General features: G+C 37.8%; 1 protein-coding gene across 1 annotated transcript in view; it reads left to right on the forward strand.

Annotated features, from left to right (window-relative positions):
• The window catches only part of LOC140230467 (endophilin-A2-like), a 59,111-nt gene that overhangs the window by 16,552 nt on the left and 25,332 nt on the right, over positions 1–17,227 (forward strand). Inside the window, exons 3-4 of the mRNA XM_072310622.1 lie at positions 13,149–13,221; positions 13,657–13,800. Coding sequence (XP_072166723.1) covers positions 13,149–13,221; positions 13,657–13,800 — 217 coding nt within the window. The remainder of the gene's footprint in view (positions 1–13,148; positions 13,222–13,656; positions 13,801–17,227) is intronic.

Here is a 17,227-nt window from a genome sequence, read left to right on the forward strand (position 1 = left end):
ATGCCGCGCTGCTGGAAGTTGATAATGTAACAAAAGGCTTTTATATTGGGAAATTGGGCGATTTTCAGCATGCATATGTATGGGTGGAAATCAAATAAAAGTGAATTGTGTTGCATCACTTCGGCTTCTGTATGGTTGATTTTGTGGGTTGGGGGGGGGGGGAAGAGTGTGAAAGAATAGTGGTTTCAAAACTCTTTGCTTGCCCAATTTGGGCAAGCATTTTTTCTCAGTGTTTAAAAACACTTGCCCGACTTTAATTTTCACTTGCCCGGGGCAATCGGGCAAGTGCTAATGTCAAATCTTGCACCATACATTATTGTGAATCTTGAGTATTAAATGGAGCCACTACTTTGAAGATGAATGGTAATCATTCCAAATGCAGTGTAATTTGTATGATACAGAATGAAATATCAAGGGAACCTTTATATAGTTCTGTACATGTCATGTATTTTAAGAGGTAGGACGTGTAATGCTATTTTGCGGATGGTTGAACTGGCTATCGAAAACCACTGTGATGAAATGAAAAATTAGCAATTTTCCCCCTTTCAGGTGAAAATTATTTCCAACCTTTCAGACAATATAGGCCTACTGTGCAATTGTTGTACAGAAAGCAATGTATTTGTGAGATCTTGATTTCACAAATTACATGTATATCAGTCAGTATCATGAACACCAGGAAATACACCAGGTGTACAGTCTCTTGCTGTTTATAGGAAGATCAATCATTCCCTCAGAGTATATTTGAACATGTGGCTCATACTGGCAGTACCATGCCAGCAGACACTTTGGTAGATGTGGTTGATGGCATGTATAATACATGCTACTCTCAAGAGAGAAGGAAACCGATGAGGATGTTGGTATTTTTGCGAAGAGGAAATGGCTCCTCAATTTAGGCTACCTCTAAAGAAAGAAGAAAAAAAAAAAAGCCTGCAAAATATCAGCCACTGACGACTGCATTAAGTGGGGAATCATGGTGGTGACAGAGCTACAGTAGTTCTCAAAATGTTGTCCCCGCTGTTTGTGCGGTTCCAGAAAAACCTTTTACTTCCAGCCACAGGGAGAAACATTCCACAATATGATCTTTGCAACACACTTCAGGAATATGCTCGAATCCCTTTTGCCTCATGAAAGATTGAGAGAGAATATTCCACACAAGTTTAAAAGAGGAAGAAAAAAAAATCATATCTGTGTATGCATACTATATCTATGTGTAGGCCTATGTATTAAATGCATAGGGGAGACAATGACAACTGAATATACAGTGTATTTAGCAAGACAATACTGTTATATGACTCAGATTAAAGGGATGGTACAGTATTGGTGGAGATGAGAATTGGGCTTTTAACTTTTTGCGAGATACCAAGAAAACACTTATGATATAGTACAGAGCATACCATTCTAAGAGGAATTCAACGTTTATTTGATGAAAATCGGGTTTGGAATGACTGAAACATCCAATAACAAAGTAAAACAAAGCGATTGTAATAATGTGTAGGTCCCACACTTAATCAGAATCGCTCATTTTTTATTAAAGCATAGTTAACAAAAACCCCAAGGAATCTCTGACCTACTACTCTGAAAACTGACATTTTTACATGTTTGGTTTTTTTTTTTTCATTAGGTTGACGGAGACAAATTCACTTCTTTTTCATATTTAAGTCTTGACATCATACCAGTAGTGGTGTGAAATACTCTTTCTTTTTTCTTTCTTTTCTTTGTTTTTTTTTTTTTTTTTTACTTTTACATATATGAATCACATCATGTGAAATGTGCAAGAGTTTCCACACTTCAAGTTCATTCCATGTGTATGACACTTGAATGAATGCAAATTATAAAAGTGAGCAGATATGTCATTGCAGTTTGTTTGACCATGACTAGCATCATGGCATACCCCTGGAATATTTTCTTTGCTGTTCCTGATTCAAAAAGTCTACACAGGAGTGTGTACAATGTATGCCAGCCTTCATCTTAGAGGGGACCACTTTAACTTTTATTCAAATAAAAAATGTTTGTACTTTGAAAGCACATGCCAATGAAATATCTGTAGCATGACTATGACTTCATAAAAGCGAAAACCATGAAATGCCTGATTGTCGTTTACAGAATTCATTGAGTCTATAAATTTTGTGTGGAACTCACGTCTGTATGTGCATTTTAGTGATGGGCCTAGCCCTATATTCAATATTTATTACTTCTAAATTGTTGATTTCAATGTATCAATAACAGTACAGCATCAGCCACAGGCACATGGATGGTTGCAAGTGGGTATGCAGGGGCAAGCAGTAGATTGCTCTTTTCGATTGATTGCATTGAGTGATATATCGTTCCAAAGCATCAAACTGACAAACTATACCACAAAAGTTGACCTTTTGTCGAGTTGGTAGGAATTTTCGAGATGAACATACATGTACAAGGTAGTGGTGGTACATGTATGTATGATATTATAAGTTAAAGTGGTGTACAACCATGTACTTGTATCATCTACAGCAAAAACAAAGTCTTTGCCTGGTGGCTGCTACATAATAATAAATCATACTATGTGATTTCAGATTCACACCTCTTAAAGCAAAGCAACAAACGCTTCCTTGTATTCATTTTAGCACCAGGTTGTTCCAGCTGAGATGACATCCAATCACATGTCCATTTAGATGTGGTAAATCCTGTAGGAAGTGGATTTCTGAACTGTACTGTACATTAAAAGTCTCTCAAAGTGGGTCACCACAACAATTGTACAATTTGCCATTTGGAGGCAGTGGTGTGAGCGGTAGAGTGACTGGATGGAAGTGAAATAAAATGATGTGGCATTATGTGGCCTGTGGTCTGATTAATGATGTGGGATAAAGGCTAATAATTAGGTGATCCGAGTATCCTCTCGGATCACCTTCTGTTTTTGTACGGATTCTTTCTTCTTCTTCTTTTTCTTATTTCTCCCCAAAAGTTGTGCATCGATTAGCTCAGAAAGTCCTCTTCCTATCAATTTCAAACTTATACCATATATGTATCGTCTCCCAAAGACGGCAATCGAACTAAAATCAAAGTGATCAGTCGACCGTGACGTCACAATGACGTCATTATATGAAAACACATTCTCAATCATATCTCATTAATGGAATGGAATTTTTCAATGAAATTTATGTCACATATATTTCAAGTCAAGCGCATTCTACTCATATTCTCAAAATTCATCTATACCTTAAAACGTGTGTGTACGCGCGCGTTGAAATATTTGTATGCTCAAATCGAGCTCAAATTTTTTTTTGCACACGTTTCAGACCATTTAGAGCATTTTTTGAAAAATTGAAAAAATTTTACGGACGCGTACGCGCGCGCGCATATACGCACGCACAGCTCATATGCAATAGAAATTTCCCGTTTTTTCACACTTATCGCCTGCCTGAAATGTCAGGGAATATGTCTACCAAGTTTCAAGTCAATCCAACTCAATATCACGTCATACGGGCCCGTCAAAGTTGAAATTCCGCGCGCGCGTCAATGGCGATATACAGTGCAACAATGCCAAAAAACCGCCAATTTTAAATCCGATTTTACTCGTCAGAAAGGACGGTGACCCCCCATTTTCTTTACATATTCTGAAAGCTGATGAGTTGTACATGTCATTTCATGGGTTGGCGATGCTGGAAAGATGATTAAAAGATATCAAATTTCTTAATAAAATAAAAAGAGTAAATTTTCAAAATGACGTCATCAAATTACAAGTTCACTCGAGCGTATCTCACTTATCCTTTGCCCATTTTCATTCAGATTTCAGTATGTTGTAGCTTACTAAATGCTCTTTCTTTAATATAATAACAATATTTTGATTAGATGACGGCATCACCTCGTGATATTGGATTGAAAATAATCTTGTCAAATTTGACCAGTTTACGTGTTATCTTAATGGGAGTGCAATTTTCTGGAAATGAAAATTGACATGACTATCTTTTTCGAGCATTAGCTCACTTATGCTTCGGTGAATTTCTCTAAGATTTTAATATGTTGTAGCTGAGACTTTGGACTATCGTTAGTGTGCCCTTCATTTTTTCATACGGTATCGGGATCACGTCCAAAAACTTGGTTGAAATCAAAGCCTATCTTCGATGTCTTTTCATATTTCTTTCTTTTTCCAACTTTCTTTGCAATAACTCAAGAAAAAGATACTCTATCACCACCATATTTTGCACATGTTTAGTTCATGTCACGTACATTATTTCATAAAATAACAACCACTTCATCAGACGCCATCTTAGGTATGTAAATTAGGGTCAAAGGTCATAAATGTTTCATCCTGTATCTTGGTGAATACATGTTCTATCTTCCCCATATTTTGCACACGTAAAGACCGTGTTACAAGGATCATTTCACAAAATAACCACGTTTTGCTCAGATGCCATCTTGTCTGTGCAGATCGGGGTCAAAGGTCATATGTACTTCTTTCTTTATCTTCGTTATGACGTGTTATCTCTATGGGAGGGAATTTTTCTAGATGTGAAAATTGACATGATTGTCTTTATCGAGCACTAGCTCACTTACCCTTCGGTGAATTTCTCCCAGATTTTAATATGTTGTAGCTGAGACTTTGCGCTATCGTACGTGTTCCCTTTGTTTTTCATATACTGTCGGGATCACGTCCAAAAAAGTGGTTGAAATTAAAGATTATCTTCGATGTATTTTCATATTTCTTTCTTTTTCCAATTTTCTTTGCAATTACTCAAGAAAAATAGCCCCTATCAACCCCATATTTTGCACATGTTTAGTTAATGTTACGTACATTATTTCATAAAATAACAACTACTTGATCAGACACCATCTTGGGTATGTAAATTAGGGTCAAAGGTCATAAATGTTTCATCCTGTATCTTGGTGAATACATGTCTTATCTTTCCCATATTTTGCACACGCAAAGACCATGTTACTTTTTGCTCAGATGCCATCTTGGGGGTGCAAAGTGGGGTCAAAGGTCAAATATACTTCATTCTGCTTCTTTGATAGTGTATACGGAATTCGGTACCCAAGATGGCAGGTCTGAATCCCTTTTCAAAATGAGAATCCAAACATCACACGACCAATGTCCCTAATCTCAGGTGAAAACACGAATCATTGATTAAAAAAAAAAATCGGATCACCTAATTTGTCAGTCTTGACAAATTCCGAGTCTAGTTAACAGTTCAAGCAGTATCATGGAAATTTCACTTGACAGTGTTTTTGTTTTTTGTTTTGTGTGTGTGTGTATTCATGACAAGGCAAGTCAGCCATTTGTTTTGGGACATACACGTACATCAACTGAATATGTAATGAAGTTCTTAAAGTTAAAAAAAAGTACTGTAAAAAGTTGTATAAATTGAATAAAGTATTCTAGCATAGCCGGTGTTCTATAGGTAAAATTAGCGCAATGGCTTTTGTGATGCTTGAAGGCTTCTATGAAGAGCAAAGGTTGGAGCTCAAGTTCGAAGTTTGGCAGTTTATGGAGCAGTTGTTTACATACACATGTAAATCAGAAAAGCATATTCAGTAAGTTTTAGCATGTGATATCAGGGCATGCATATGATTTTGTATTCTTATGGGACATTTATATTTCAATGGTTAATTCAGGTGCTTACACTGTATGTGTCACATAAAAAAATAACACAAAAAAAAATAATAACCACATAATATCTACTCGTTTAATGCAGAAGCTCATGATACTTTAATATCAAATGATACCAAGCCTCCAGTAAAATGACAGTGACGTTTTAGTAAGCAGCCTTCTCAGTGTTTACATACTGGTGCAATATTGTGCACAATGATGTTTTATGTAAGAATAAAGGTAGCAGTTTCGATGTACATGTACATAAATGAATTCTGTTTTTTTTTTCATAATTTTGTTCATTGTACTTGTGAAACGATTGTTGGTCATTGCTTTGACATTGCAACCCTAATTTATCAAATCCAAGCCATTAAGTAAGCCACAGTTACATGCAGATAATATATTATCGTGAAGCTGAAGGGTACAATTGATGACCTGGTGCACAGAATTTGTCATCTTTCCTTCCTGTGGTCCCCGCGGCTTTCCGAGGCCTGGCTTCGGAATCCGTAGGAAGGAAGCTCATCATTGGTAGATACTTTCTCTGTGCTACTGCAAACTTTGCCTCTCATTCCTTTTCTACAGTGTACACAAAACATTTTGATGTTGATACAAGTATCATCGCTTGAGCTGAAAGAGTCATAAATGATAATTCTAAATGCCATGCTGTACATGAAAATTCTGTATGGGACTCCAAAAACTTATATGTTTTCTCTATGTGACGATCATTTTGAAGCCTCCATGTACAATGAACTTCTGTATTGATATTCTAGTACAATTTCGGTGCACTTTTGTTTTGATAGAAGACTCTGAGAGTTGGCTAAAACAAAACTATGTAAGCAAATTAAGTGGTACATACATATCATGTGTTGGTTGTATACATGTGAACTATACACTGTAAATGTATCACAAGAGCCTTGGAATGATAATTAAAGCAAAATCCCCCCCCCCTTCTGCCCCTGGGTCATATGTCTCATTATCTATTCATATTAGAAAGGAAACACCTAGCATGTATCATCAACAGAACATTGTCATGACAGACTTGTACAGTATGATGGGATACTATCATGTACCGTACTGTAGATGAAATGCTATAGGGCCTATCCAATGTCTGGGTCCAATTCAGTGTGAGGAATAGACCCTTGCGGTTGAGCATGTGTCATTCCATTTATGGATGTGGTGTAATGTTACTCAATGAGTTGCCCAATTTGCCATGATTCAACTATGAAAAGAATATGAATAGCATTTGTAGTGAAAATGAAGGGACCAGTGAATGCTTCCCTTCATCTGCTGGATGTGTTTAATACTTGGAGCATATAAATAGCAAATAATGTACACGACACAGGGCATTGGTGAGAATTACCCATCTGAAAATCCATTCTTTGGAACAGATGGAAACACAGGAGGCTAAGTATAGTGTGTTTTATACCATTCAAAATTTACGGAGGTTGGATATTTTTCCTTGCACCCAACTACAAAATGTGTGAATACATCATGTGTAATGTGCATCATTTGTTTTATAAAATGGTAACATGATTTGAATTCCATGGCAGCCCTCTTTGAAAGATTTCCAGGCCAGCACCAGCTCCATGTTAACTGAACTGCACACACAAACAATTACAATGCAGACAAGTGGTCATTAGTATTGGTCATAATAGTGTACAAGTTATTTGTAACGCCCCATGAAAAGTAAAGTGAGCCTTGTGGCAAATTAAAAGATGTGGTCACATGATAGCTCTCAGCTAATCATTTGATTATAGGGATCCATATTACTATTTTAGAAATGCAGTTTATTGCCCTAATCTTTGTGACATTGAAAGAGGCTAATATACAAATAGTGAATGGTCAGATTAGTGTGATGGCACAAGATTTCACATGATATGAAAGATACAAGTACACTGTAAGACATTTTAACAGCATTCACCAAGATATTGCAAAACTGTGCATTCTGATGAAGAGCCTACTGGGATAGGAGTGATGTGCATGCCTGCATGTTCATGAACATGTATAGTGATCACATCACACACCATCCAATATTGCAGAACTGCAATTTCAGCCTCGATAATGAAAGTGTACATACACTGTACAAGCTGTAATGGTACAATAACATAGATCAAGTATCATGATTGTTTTGAAATTGAAAAAACATTGATCCCTCAAAAATGTTTGTGACTGCCTCGTTTGCGAAGTAACAGCTTTTACAATATAATTTGCAATTAAATGTATGGTCTGTACACCTTCAGTATAGGCCTATTGTATGTACGGTTCTATGTGAGCCATTTATACATGCCACTATATCAGTAGGTGTGTTTAATAGTACCATGTATTGGTGTTTGCTTGCTTTGTGGCTGCTTACAATTTGCTCAGAATAGCAATGTCAGCTACAAGTGCACATGAAGCTGTACTGTGGAGCTGTACCGGTAGACAATTCAAATGACTGTACAGTCTTACCAGGGAGGCAAACATTTCCCAGGTTGCACATCGTGTACCATGCGTGGTCAGATAAGCCCATGTCCATTGTGTGGACAGTAATGAACTGGACCAAATCTTCTCACGTGATCTGGAGTGACATGTCCCCAGTGTGTCCAATCTAGGCTGGGGGGTCACATGGAAGGGGCACTTTAGCTATGATCACTTTAATCCTTTTGTGTAGACAAGATAATTTGACACTGCTGCGCTTTATCTTGCTCTTAGTTGAAATTTAAATTCCAAAGGCATATTGCAAAATTTGCATTGTACCACCAGGCTATGCGCTGTAAAATTGAACATTTTCATGGTGAAGAAATTTTCATGCATTTACATTTGTAGGGCAACATGACACTAACACAGAAATAAAAAAAAACAAACAAACAAACAAACATGTTTTTGTCTTGTATGGTGTGTGTAATACTATGATATATTTTGATTCTGGTAAAATTAGCAACATACAAAATTCATCTTGGTACCCTTCCGAGAGCAAAAAGTTATTCACTGGAAATTGCCCTTACAGTACCCATGAACTAGATCCTCCTTGGTACAAAATTATTGCCTCTGTTTGTTAGGTTTTTTTTTTTTTCAGAATTATAAGAAGTGCTACAATTGTACATCTTATACAAATTGTCAATCCCTGATGCATGGTCTCCAAATGTGCATTGCCCATGAAATGCATTTGTGTGTGTTGTACATATGTATAATCTGTACAATTGTACTTTGGAGATTCAACTTTCACAGTTGTCATGATACATGGAGTTTCCTGAGTAGGAAACAAAATGTTGAGGTGGTATGTACACCTCTGCAAAGGAAACCATGCCTATTGTGCAGCAGTCACATACCGGTACAGTGTTTGTACAGTGTATGTCATGTACGTATACCATACGTATAACAGATAACAACTGCATGTTATTGCTGACAGGTACAAATGTAGTCATTCTTATACTGTGTGCCAGTCCTTGAAATGTAAAGTTTTACAAATTGTACTTCCCCACTGGAGCTAATTGAAGGAAAGTTGTTGTCCATTTGCAGAAAAGTGTCATCTGTTTATTACAAGTTTGTTCTGGAGCTGATTCTGTTGTGGCCATAATTCTTTTGCTCATAAACATCAAAACCATAGACACAATCTTATGGTGTGAGGAGAGAATTATACATGTAGCTGTACCCTTGCTTGTAATGTGTAGTCTTTTAATAGCTAATTACAGTTTACACATGAGGAGAGAATATACATAGCTGTACCCTTGTTTGTAACGTGTAGTCTTTTATGGCTAATTAGGTGTACATCCTCGGGAAGGGAATGGTGGCCCATAGAGCTTATGTGCTGAGGCTGGAAATGTCATCTTGTAGTGATTGTTTTAACTTGTAGGATATAATTGATGGTAATTAGTGTGTGGTAGCCACATGGGGTAAAAGCCATTGGCATTAAAATTGAAAGGCGTGCCAGACACACACACAGTGACATACGTACCTGTATAAAAAAAGTGAGCATCCCAGCAAATTAACAATTTTCTATCCACCTGCTCCCAGAGTATTGCAGGCAATAAGTTCTCTGATTGGCCTTCCATTAATTGTTCATCCATCTGACATGTTCCTTTTTTCTCTCTCTCTTTGCAAAAGAGCAAAGTGAAATGTTGAAGATTGCTGGGCAGCTTGGTGACCACTACATGTACATCTGTATATCACTCAATAACTTGAAGGCAAAGAAAGAAACAGTGAATAATTACATGACATACAGCTGTAACCAAACTCTTTTTTTTTCTGAGGTAATATATCAAATTTTGTATTCACTATGCTGTCAAAGTGAGACAATAATTATCTCTGATATTGAGTCATCAAAGTACATGTAGCATTACTCTGGCACAATGCCATTTTACAAGTGGACTGTTCATGTAGGCTTCAGGTAGGCCTATCTTCTTTTTTTTTCAGTTTTTTTATGAGGATGGATGTGATGGGGCAAATTAACGATGGACCCATGTTTAAAGAAAAGCAAGCAAAATACTGTGATTTCAAAATAGGTCATGCTGCAAAAATTGAGTATTTGTTGCATTATTTCAAAAGCACTGTAATAGTGTTCAAAGGAGATATTATGCATACTGTACAGATGGGGTAAATGTCGGTTAATAAAAATGCAGTATATTTGGGGTTACATTATACGTGTAGCATTGCATGCGTGCGTGTCAGTGGCTGAGCTAGCTGTAGGCACCTATTATTGCTACCATAAAACTTACAAAAAGTTAGTACACATAGTAGGTCCTATACTAACTTTTTGTAAGTTTTATGGTAGCAATAACACGGGTACCTCTGGGAACCTATTTTGGCCAGAGCCAATATCAACAAGATTTCACACAGCTCCACAGGGTTGAGCATTTTGTGCACCGTCATTCTACTTGTGTACCTCTGCTGTGTCTATGGGTCTTTTGTGTGTGAGACTTCTTCAAACTGAATGCCCCACAGCCCTGAAGTGTGTTTAGCTTCTATCTAATTATTCAGTCCTGATCCATTGGAGTGTAGAATGAACAAAACCCTGTGCCTTCATACATGGTATGGATTGCATAGTGGCCACTGTGTAGTAGTAGGCAGTCATACATATCCTACTACATGTAGGACTTACATGTGTATACACATCCACTGAACATCACAATGGTAAATTTCAATTTCTCTCACTGAATTATTATCTAGTCTGAAGGTATGCATTTTGCATGCCATTAATTCAAGTAAATGATTAACATTGTACCATCAGCCAAACACTTTACTGCCACTGGCTTGGGAGCTAAATATATTAACACTGCACGTGTACAGGACACCTCAATTGGATTCATGTGGACAGAATTCTCCATTGGACTATACTTGCTGATATGAATATCACATCCGTTATACAAGGCAGTGGTAGAGACATCTTTTGGAGAAAAATAAAATCATAACCCCAGACTTTCAGAAGATTTATTACTGTAGGTATCAAACAAAATGTTTGAACAATGGCTCGTAAAATATCACATTTATGTCCATCATGTAACACTATTAAGAAAACAACTGAAGGAAACAGGGGGGACAAAAAGAAAACAACTCAAAGGAAGCAGGTAAAAAAAAAAAAAGACCTCTCAGGGTACATTGTACAGTCACTGAAACACCTGGGTGCAGAAATGTATTAAAGTGGATAGTTGTGATATTGCCCTCCTGGGGCCCGTTCCATAAAACTTATCATCAGTGACAAGTTGTCATAGATGTGACAAGCTACTGAAATCCTTGCATCTGATTGGCTGAGAGCAAATTTGTCATAGAAATGTGGCGGTTGTCACTGATGACAAGTTTTATGAAACTGAAACGGGCCCCTGATCCAATGAATATGTCATACATGCACGCATTTCATGAGCATAATTTTTGTTTACAAATTGCTTGTAAGACAGTGCTGTGAGTTGTGTAATCTGTGATCATGAGAGAACCACAGAGACAGAATGATGTACAAACGAACCTTTTTCACCATTGCGAAGTAAGCAATTTTCCGCCTTCAGAGATGATACACATTCCATGATTGTTACGGCAGGCAATATTTTGGTGTGCTGTTGATGTTGCAAATCATACAATGTAGGCTTATTTATTAACTTGCAAATTTGTGGGTAATATTAAAACCAAGCTGTGAAACATGCAATTTAGGCCTGTACTGTTACTCAGAGATGGATTTCCAGAGAAATTGTACTCTTCTAGGCCTACATGTAGCTTGGCAGAAAGAGGTATATATTACAGTTGTATGTATTTTGCATTTCACATTGTATGAAAAAATCATCAGTCTTGTGTTTTTATTATCTCAGAACTCAATTAAATCAAGTCAAACTGTTATGAATATTTGTACTACTATAGACAATGTTTCCCAACTGTAATAAAATGCCATTGTTCCAGTAGAAATCTTTCATGTACAGCTTTAAAAAAAAAAGAAAAAAAAAAGTAAGCAACATCCAATTTATGCTCTTGAATAAAAATAGTATTGGAACATACATGTACTGTATCATGAATATAGTCTATTCAAAATATTGATTTTCTATCATGACCCAAAAGTGTTATGCACTGGCTAGCATGCCAAAACTTATACAAAATGTTTACAGTGTATAATATATGAATAGTATATAATGAGACTTTTTTTTTATTAATACAAGCATTTCTCAGTTGCAAAATGAAACACATAGCAACAACAGAAAATGTGCCTAATGTAGATTCCACAGAAATGTCATAATGTGGTTTTCTCATCTTAAATTTCACATCTGCTATTTGATATTCTAGTGTATGATTATGATACAGCTGTATATGATATTTGGCTTTGCAATTTATTTGTGTATTTGGCTATTTTCAGAGAATATACTTGGACCGTACATGTAAATGATACATATCCACACTGCCTTATTGTTTGTGTCTCCACCACCTTGACTGTGTGTCACACGCCAATGTTTCCCACTTGGGGAACGTACCCGATCAGCCTCGGTGAAACATAAGTGGATCATCTTGCCCAATATTCCACAGCGCCACGCCAAGTGGGTGATTGAATTCAATCAAGTGGATAGAGGCGTACTACGCGCAGGGCGCCTCAGACTAGGGGGGGTCTTCTCGGGTACCTCGATGTCACTGACTGCTTTCACAGAACCAGTCATCTGAGTTGAGGGAATCATCCCCAGTCTACCTCTCTCTCTCTCTAGAGACACTGTTGAACTCTTACCAGTAATTTGACTGTAACTTAAAGGGTCACATCAGGCTTTGCCAAGTTACATGTACAGTACAAATGTAGCTGCAAAAGAAAGTTGGAAAGACAGAAAACAGATACCCTGTATTAGTTTTGTTGCGGAGTGTTTTTTTTTTTTTTTTTTTTACGGATAAAGAATGTAGATTGTGTAGTGATATACACATTTGTAGCTACAAGTCATAAAACAGTATAATTGTAGTTACTGAGTATACAATGTATATATTTTACAAGAATTACATTGTATGTCGGTAAATAATTTTGATGTGTGATTAGAAATTAGATGCAAACTTTTCTTTTCATGGTAATATCTGAGTGTTAGTGTTCTGAGGACATGCATGTGAAAGAACCAATTAAGAAGTAAAAAGGAATGATTTTTCTTGAATTCCTTCACAGAAAATTGATGCCACTGGGGTGGCAGTGGAAGAAATCATCACCAAGACAACAGAGTTTCTCCAGCCAAATCCACGTAAGTCTTCATATTCTGCTTTCCTACATTGTACACATATTCTTCTTGTGGCACCTGTTGTAAAGGGGTCAGTATTGTACATCTGTATATCAAGTGCATCACTGCGGTCAGGCCGCTCTCTTCTGCTTTTGCAGATCATTAAAGAGCTTCTCAAACAGAAATGATTTGGCCTCGAATTTAACAAATGCTTTTTTATTTTATGCCAATCACTAGTTATCAGGAGCGTTATACTTTAAATATTTCTCAGATTTTTCTTGAGGTTGATAAGAATTATAAACTGTGCTACAAGGGCATATGTGTCATAATGGGTAGTTTGTATCAAGATATGAATCATCTAAATCCTTAATTACATGTAGTCGACATTGTGGTAAGAATATCTTGAACTCCGAAAGATGCAGTAGCCAGAATGGTCTGTTGATGTCTTTTTCAACGCAGTCACACGAGCCAAGCTGAGCACGGCACACACGGTTTCAAAGATGCGAGGTCAGACGAAGAACTCCCGCTACCCGCAGCCTGAGGGAAACCTTGGCGAGACATTTCTCAAGCACGGGAGGGAGCTCAGTGAAGACTCATTATTTGGTAAGCCAGTACTCTTTACTCCTTGCAGTGCTTCCCGTGAAATGGACCCCGTTTACAGTGCGAGGCTGGGCTCGGCCGCGGCTCGGCCGCAGCCGAGACCGGCCTCAATTGCGCGGCCGAGCCTCGCAATTTTGTCCGTTTACACTGCTGGGCTCGGCCGCGCTTTTGATTCAAACCTTTCAATATTTTGTCGTAGTGGCGCTCTGCTTGTAAACAAATGCAATTTGGTATTGTCTGGTTTTCAGACCCTTTGCCAAATGAATTCCGTGGCGACGAAGTCGCCGTTCGGGCAAAGGCCTTTGCCGAAGGAAAGAATCCTTTGCAGGACAAAACCACCTTAAACTATACTAGTTTTCGACGTTGAGGGGGTTAATATCCTGAATAGCGAAAGATACAGGCAGAGGGTTTGGAAGCCAGACTAAAATTGGCCGCGCAATTGGCCGCGCATTTGGCCCAGTTTGTGTTTACACCAAGAAAAGGCCGGGCTCGGCCGCGGCTTGGCCGCGGCCGAGACCACCTCCAGAGCGAGGCCAAATGCGAGGCCAAGGCCTCGCATTTGGCCTTTTGTGCGTTTACACTGAAGCGGGGCTGGGCACGGCCGCGGCCGAGCCGCGGCCGAGCCTCGCACTGTAAACGGGGTCTAGGTTTGACGTTCAAACATTTTGAGACCATGCAGAAAAGGATTGTATATGCCACATTGCTAGTTCTCTTGTCCATTATACAAACCAAATTATTCATTTACACAGCTGTTGTACATATTGTAAGGTGACAAGCTATTACATACAGGTGTACAATGTGCTTGAACATGTGGCAGCAATTTTTTTTTTTTTTTTCTTTTCCTTGAGTAGAAGCAATGCAATTCTTGGAGAGATGTAGTGTTGAGACTGAGCCTAGTGTGGCAGGTGTTGATGTATCCCCACATTCACAGCATTTTCCTTTTGATATCCTTTTCTTGATAAGTACTTTCTAATACACGGTATCTAAAATTCACAGTAATAATCACAGTAGCAGTTTGTAAACCTGTGTTTCAAATGTTTCAAAAGCAATCTCTTAGATGTCATTTCAGAATTCCATGAAAAGAACAACATAATGAAATTAAAACCATGTTTCCACATACATTACTAGACATCAGCAATGTTTTCAAATTTGATTGTACTATTGCTTTACTGCCATTAGGATGTCATCATCAGAGCTGGGCTTGAAACAAAACTTTTTTTCTTTTTTGGCCCACTTTTTTTTTTGGGGGGGGGGTAGAATGGGCCACTGAAATCTGAAATTTTTATGGCCCCATAAGAAATGTGATGGCTCAAAACGGGGAAGTATAACAATCAAATTTAAGTCTTAGTTGCCTCATCAGACCACCAGAAGATAACCTTTTTGGCAGTTTGGTGGCCCGAAATCAGTTTTAGTGGCCCTGGGCCACCAGGCCACCGCCAATGTTGAGCCCTGCATCAGGAATGTATGATTGTGAAATACACATTGCGTATACAAGCAAACAGTGTACTGTCAGCTGAGGAACCATTCCGTGGAGGCCATGTTTCCTCTTGTCATACCCACAAGTCATTCACTCATGCATCTGTGCACGTAGAGTCACTTTGCCAGGTGATTTAGATTGCACTGCAGCAGAAGGGAAGGTATGGGGAGGAGCCATGTTGACTGTATATTTCAAATAAAGACCACTGTTGGTAAAGAAATCATTGTTTGGGGTTCGATCGCTACAAGGTACGTGTCTGCTTAACAACACAATCTCTATACAGAACAATGTCTACATGTACATGTACTGCCCATGTGGTAAAACTGAGGTATGAGTGGTAAAACTGAGATATGAGCAGGAAGGAGTTACATATGGAAGAAGAACTACAGTGTTTGTACTACTCTCAGTAGTGTGCTTGGCACCGCCGAGAAGTTCACTACAGGTGGTACCAAGTTGCTCTGACGAAAGAGAGCATTGGATCAGTAATCAAGACTAGCACTCTCACAACAGAAAAGACTTTCCCCTGCTGTAGTTCACTCTGTCTTTCAATGTGCCAGCAACAATAAATGTGTGTGCTTTGAATTGGAGCAGCAAACCAATATAGTGCACTGTAAAAATACACTTTTAACAGCAAAAGAAAAAAAAAAAACACTGGCTGGAACACACTTTAATGGAGTACTTTATTTGACAAATTAAATACGCCAGGTTAAGAGAAGGAAAACTAACATGCGCAAATATGAGCATCTTGGAGAAATTTTCATTTTTTAAGAGGACCTCATTTTCATTTTATTACAACTTGCCGAATAGGAGGAGTACAGAAATACATACGATGTTCATGATGTATTCCTTCCTATTACTGTTATAAATGAATTCTAGTATTTCATTCAAATTTGTGCTGAAATACAGCTTGTAATTCAATGAAATATGAAACATTTTCTTCCCATCTCCAAATTTCATCTCGGAGCTAGAGCAGCACTAAGTGTGACTTCAAAGCGAAGAGGAATGTCAGACATCCTGCTGTATAATGCTTTAGAACCCAAACGTGTTTGTATGGATTATGAAGAGTTGCCACTCCATCTACCCATATAGCACCTCCCTGGTATATGAGTGTGTGTAAAGAGCACTAGAGCGTACACTTCATTTTGAGAGGATTTCACACTCACATCAGAGATGTTCAGTTTTGCATGTGTTGTGTATTTGGTTGCATGTAATTTCCAATGACTGTCGAAAATTTCTGGTCATAGCATGAACCAGGCCTCGGAAATAGATATTCATGGTCTCATTATGGTATCCAGTCTTTAAACAATGCAAACATTTGCACATTGGCAAAAGCACAGTCAAGAATAGAACAAGTCAAAATTACTTGTGGTTTTGATATATTTTACATTATAAAATGGTAAGGACTTGGGGACAAATCAATCTGTATTGAGACTTGTGTCTATTGCATTGTTTGTTTTGATCATGATGCATAGATTTTAAAGGAGATAGTCAAGATGTTTAGTGTAGCTGTGCTTAAAATGATGTATCTGCTTTTTTGTCCATGTAAAGGTACAAACAAATTTTAGGATGTCTTTGCCTCATAGCACTGTCAGATGTCATATGTTTTCAGGTGGTCTGATATGATAATTTGTTTATCCTTGACTTGAATTTGTGGATATGATAAAAGGAAAATCCTCACAAAGTCAAGGTTAAAAGCTAGAATGTCATATCTCAAATATTAGCATAGTAAAAAGGCTGTGATGAAATGTCATCAAACTAGCACAAAGATGAGCTTCGACGATCAGACAGTCTAAGTACTTCTCCCTGTAATTTACATCAAGAGGATTAATGCTCACATGATAAGGTGAGCATGTCTTTGACTGCTGAAAGTATGAAATGTTATGTGGTAAAGAAGTTTTTTTTTTTTTTTTTTTTTTTCAATAGAATTGCATGATCCACAAAACTATCACTGTA

This window comes from Diadema setosum, chromosome 7 (genome assembly GCF_964275005.1).
Source record: "Diadema setosum chromosome 7, eeDiaSeto1, whole genome shotgun sequence".
NCBI classification, from domain to species: Eukaryota; Metazoa; Echinodermata; class Echinoidea; order Diadematoida; family Diadematidae; genus Diadema; species Diadema setosum.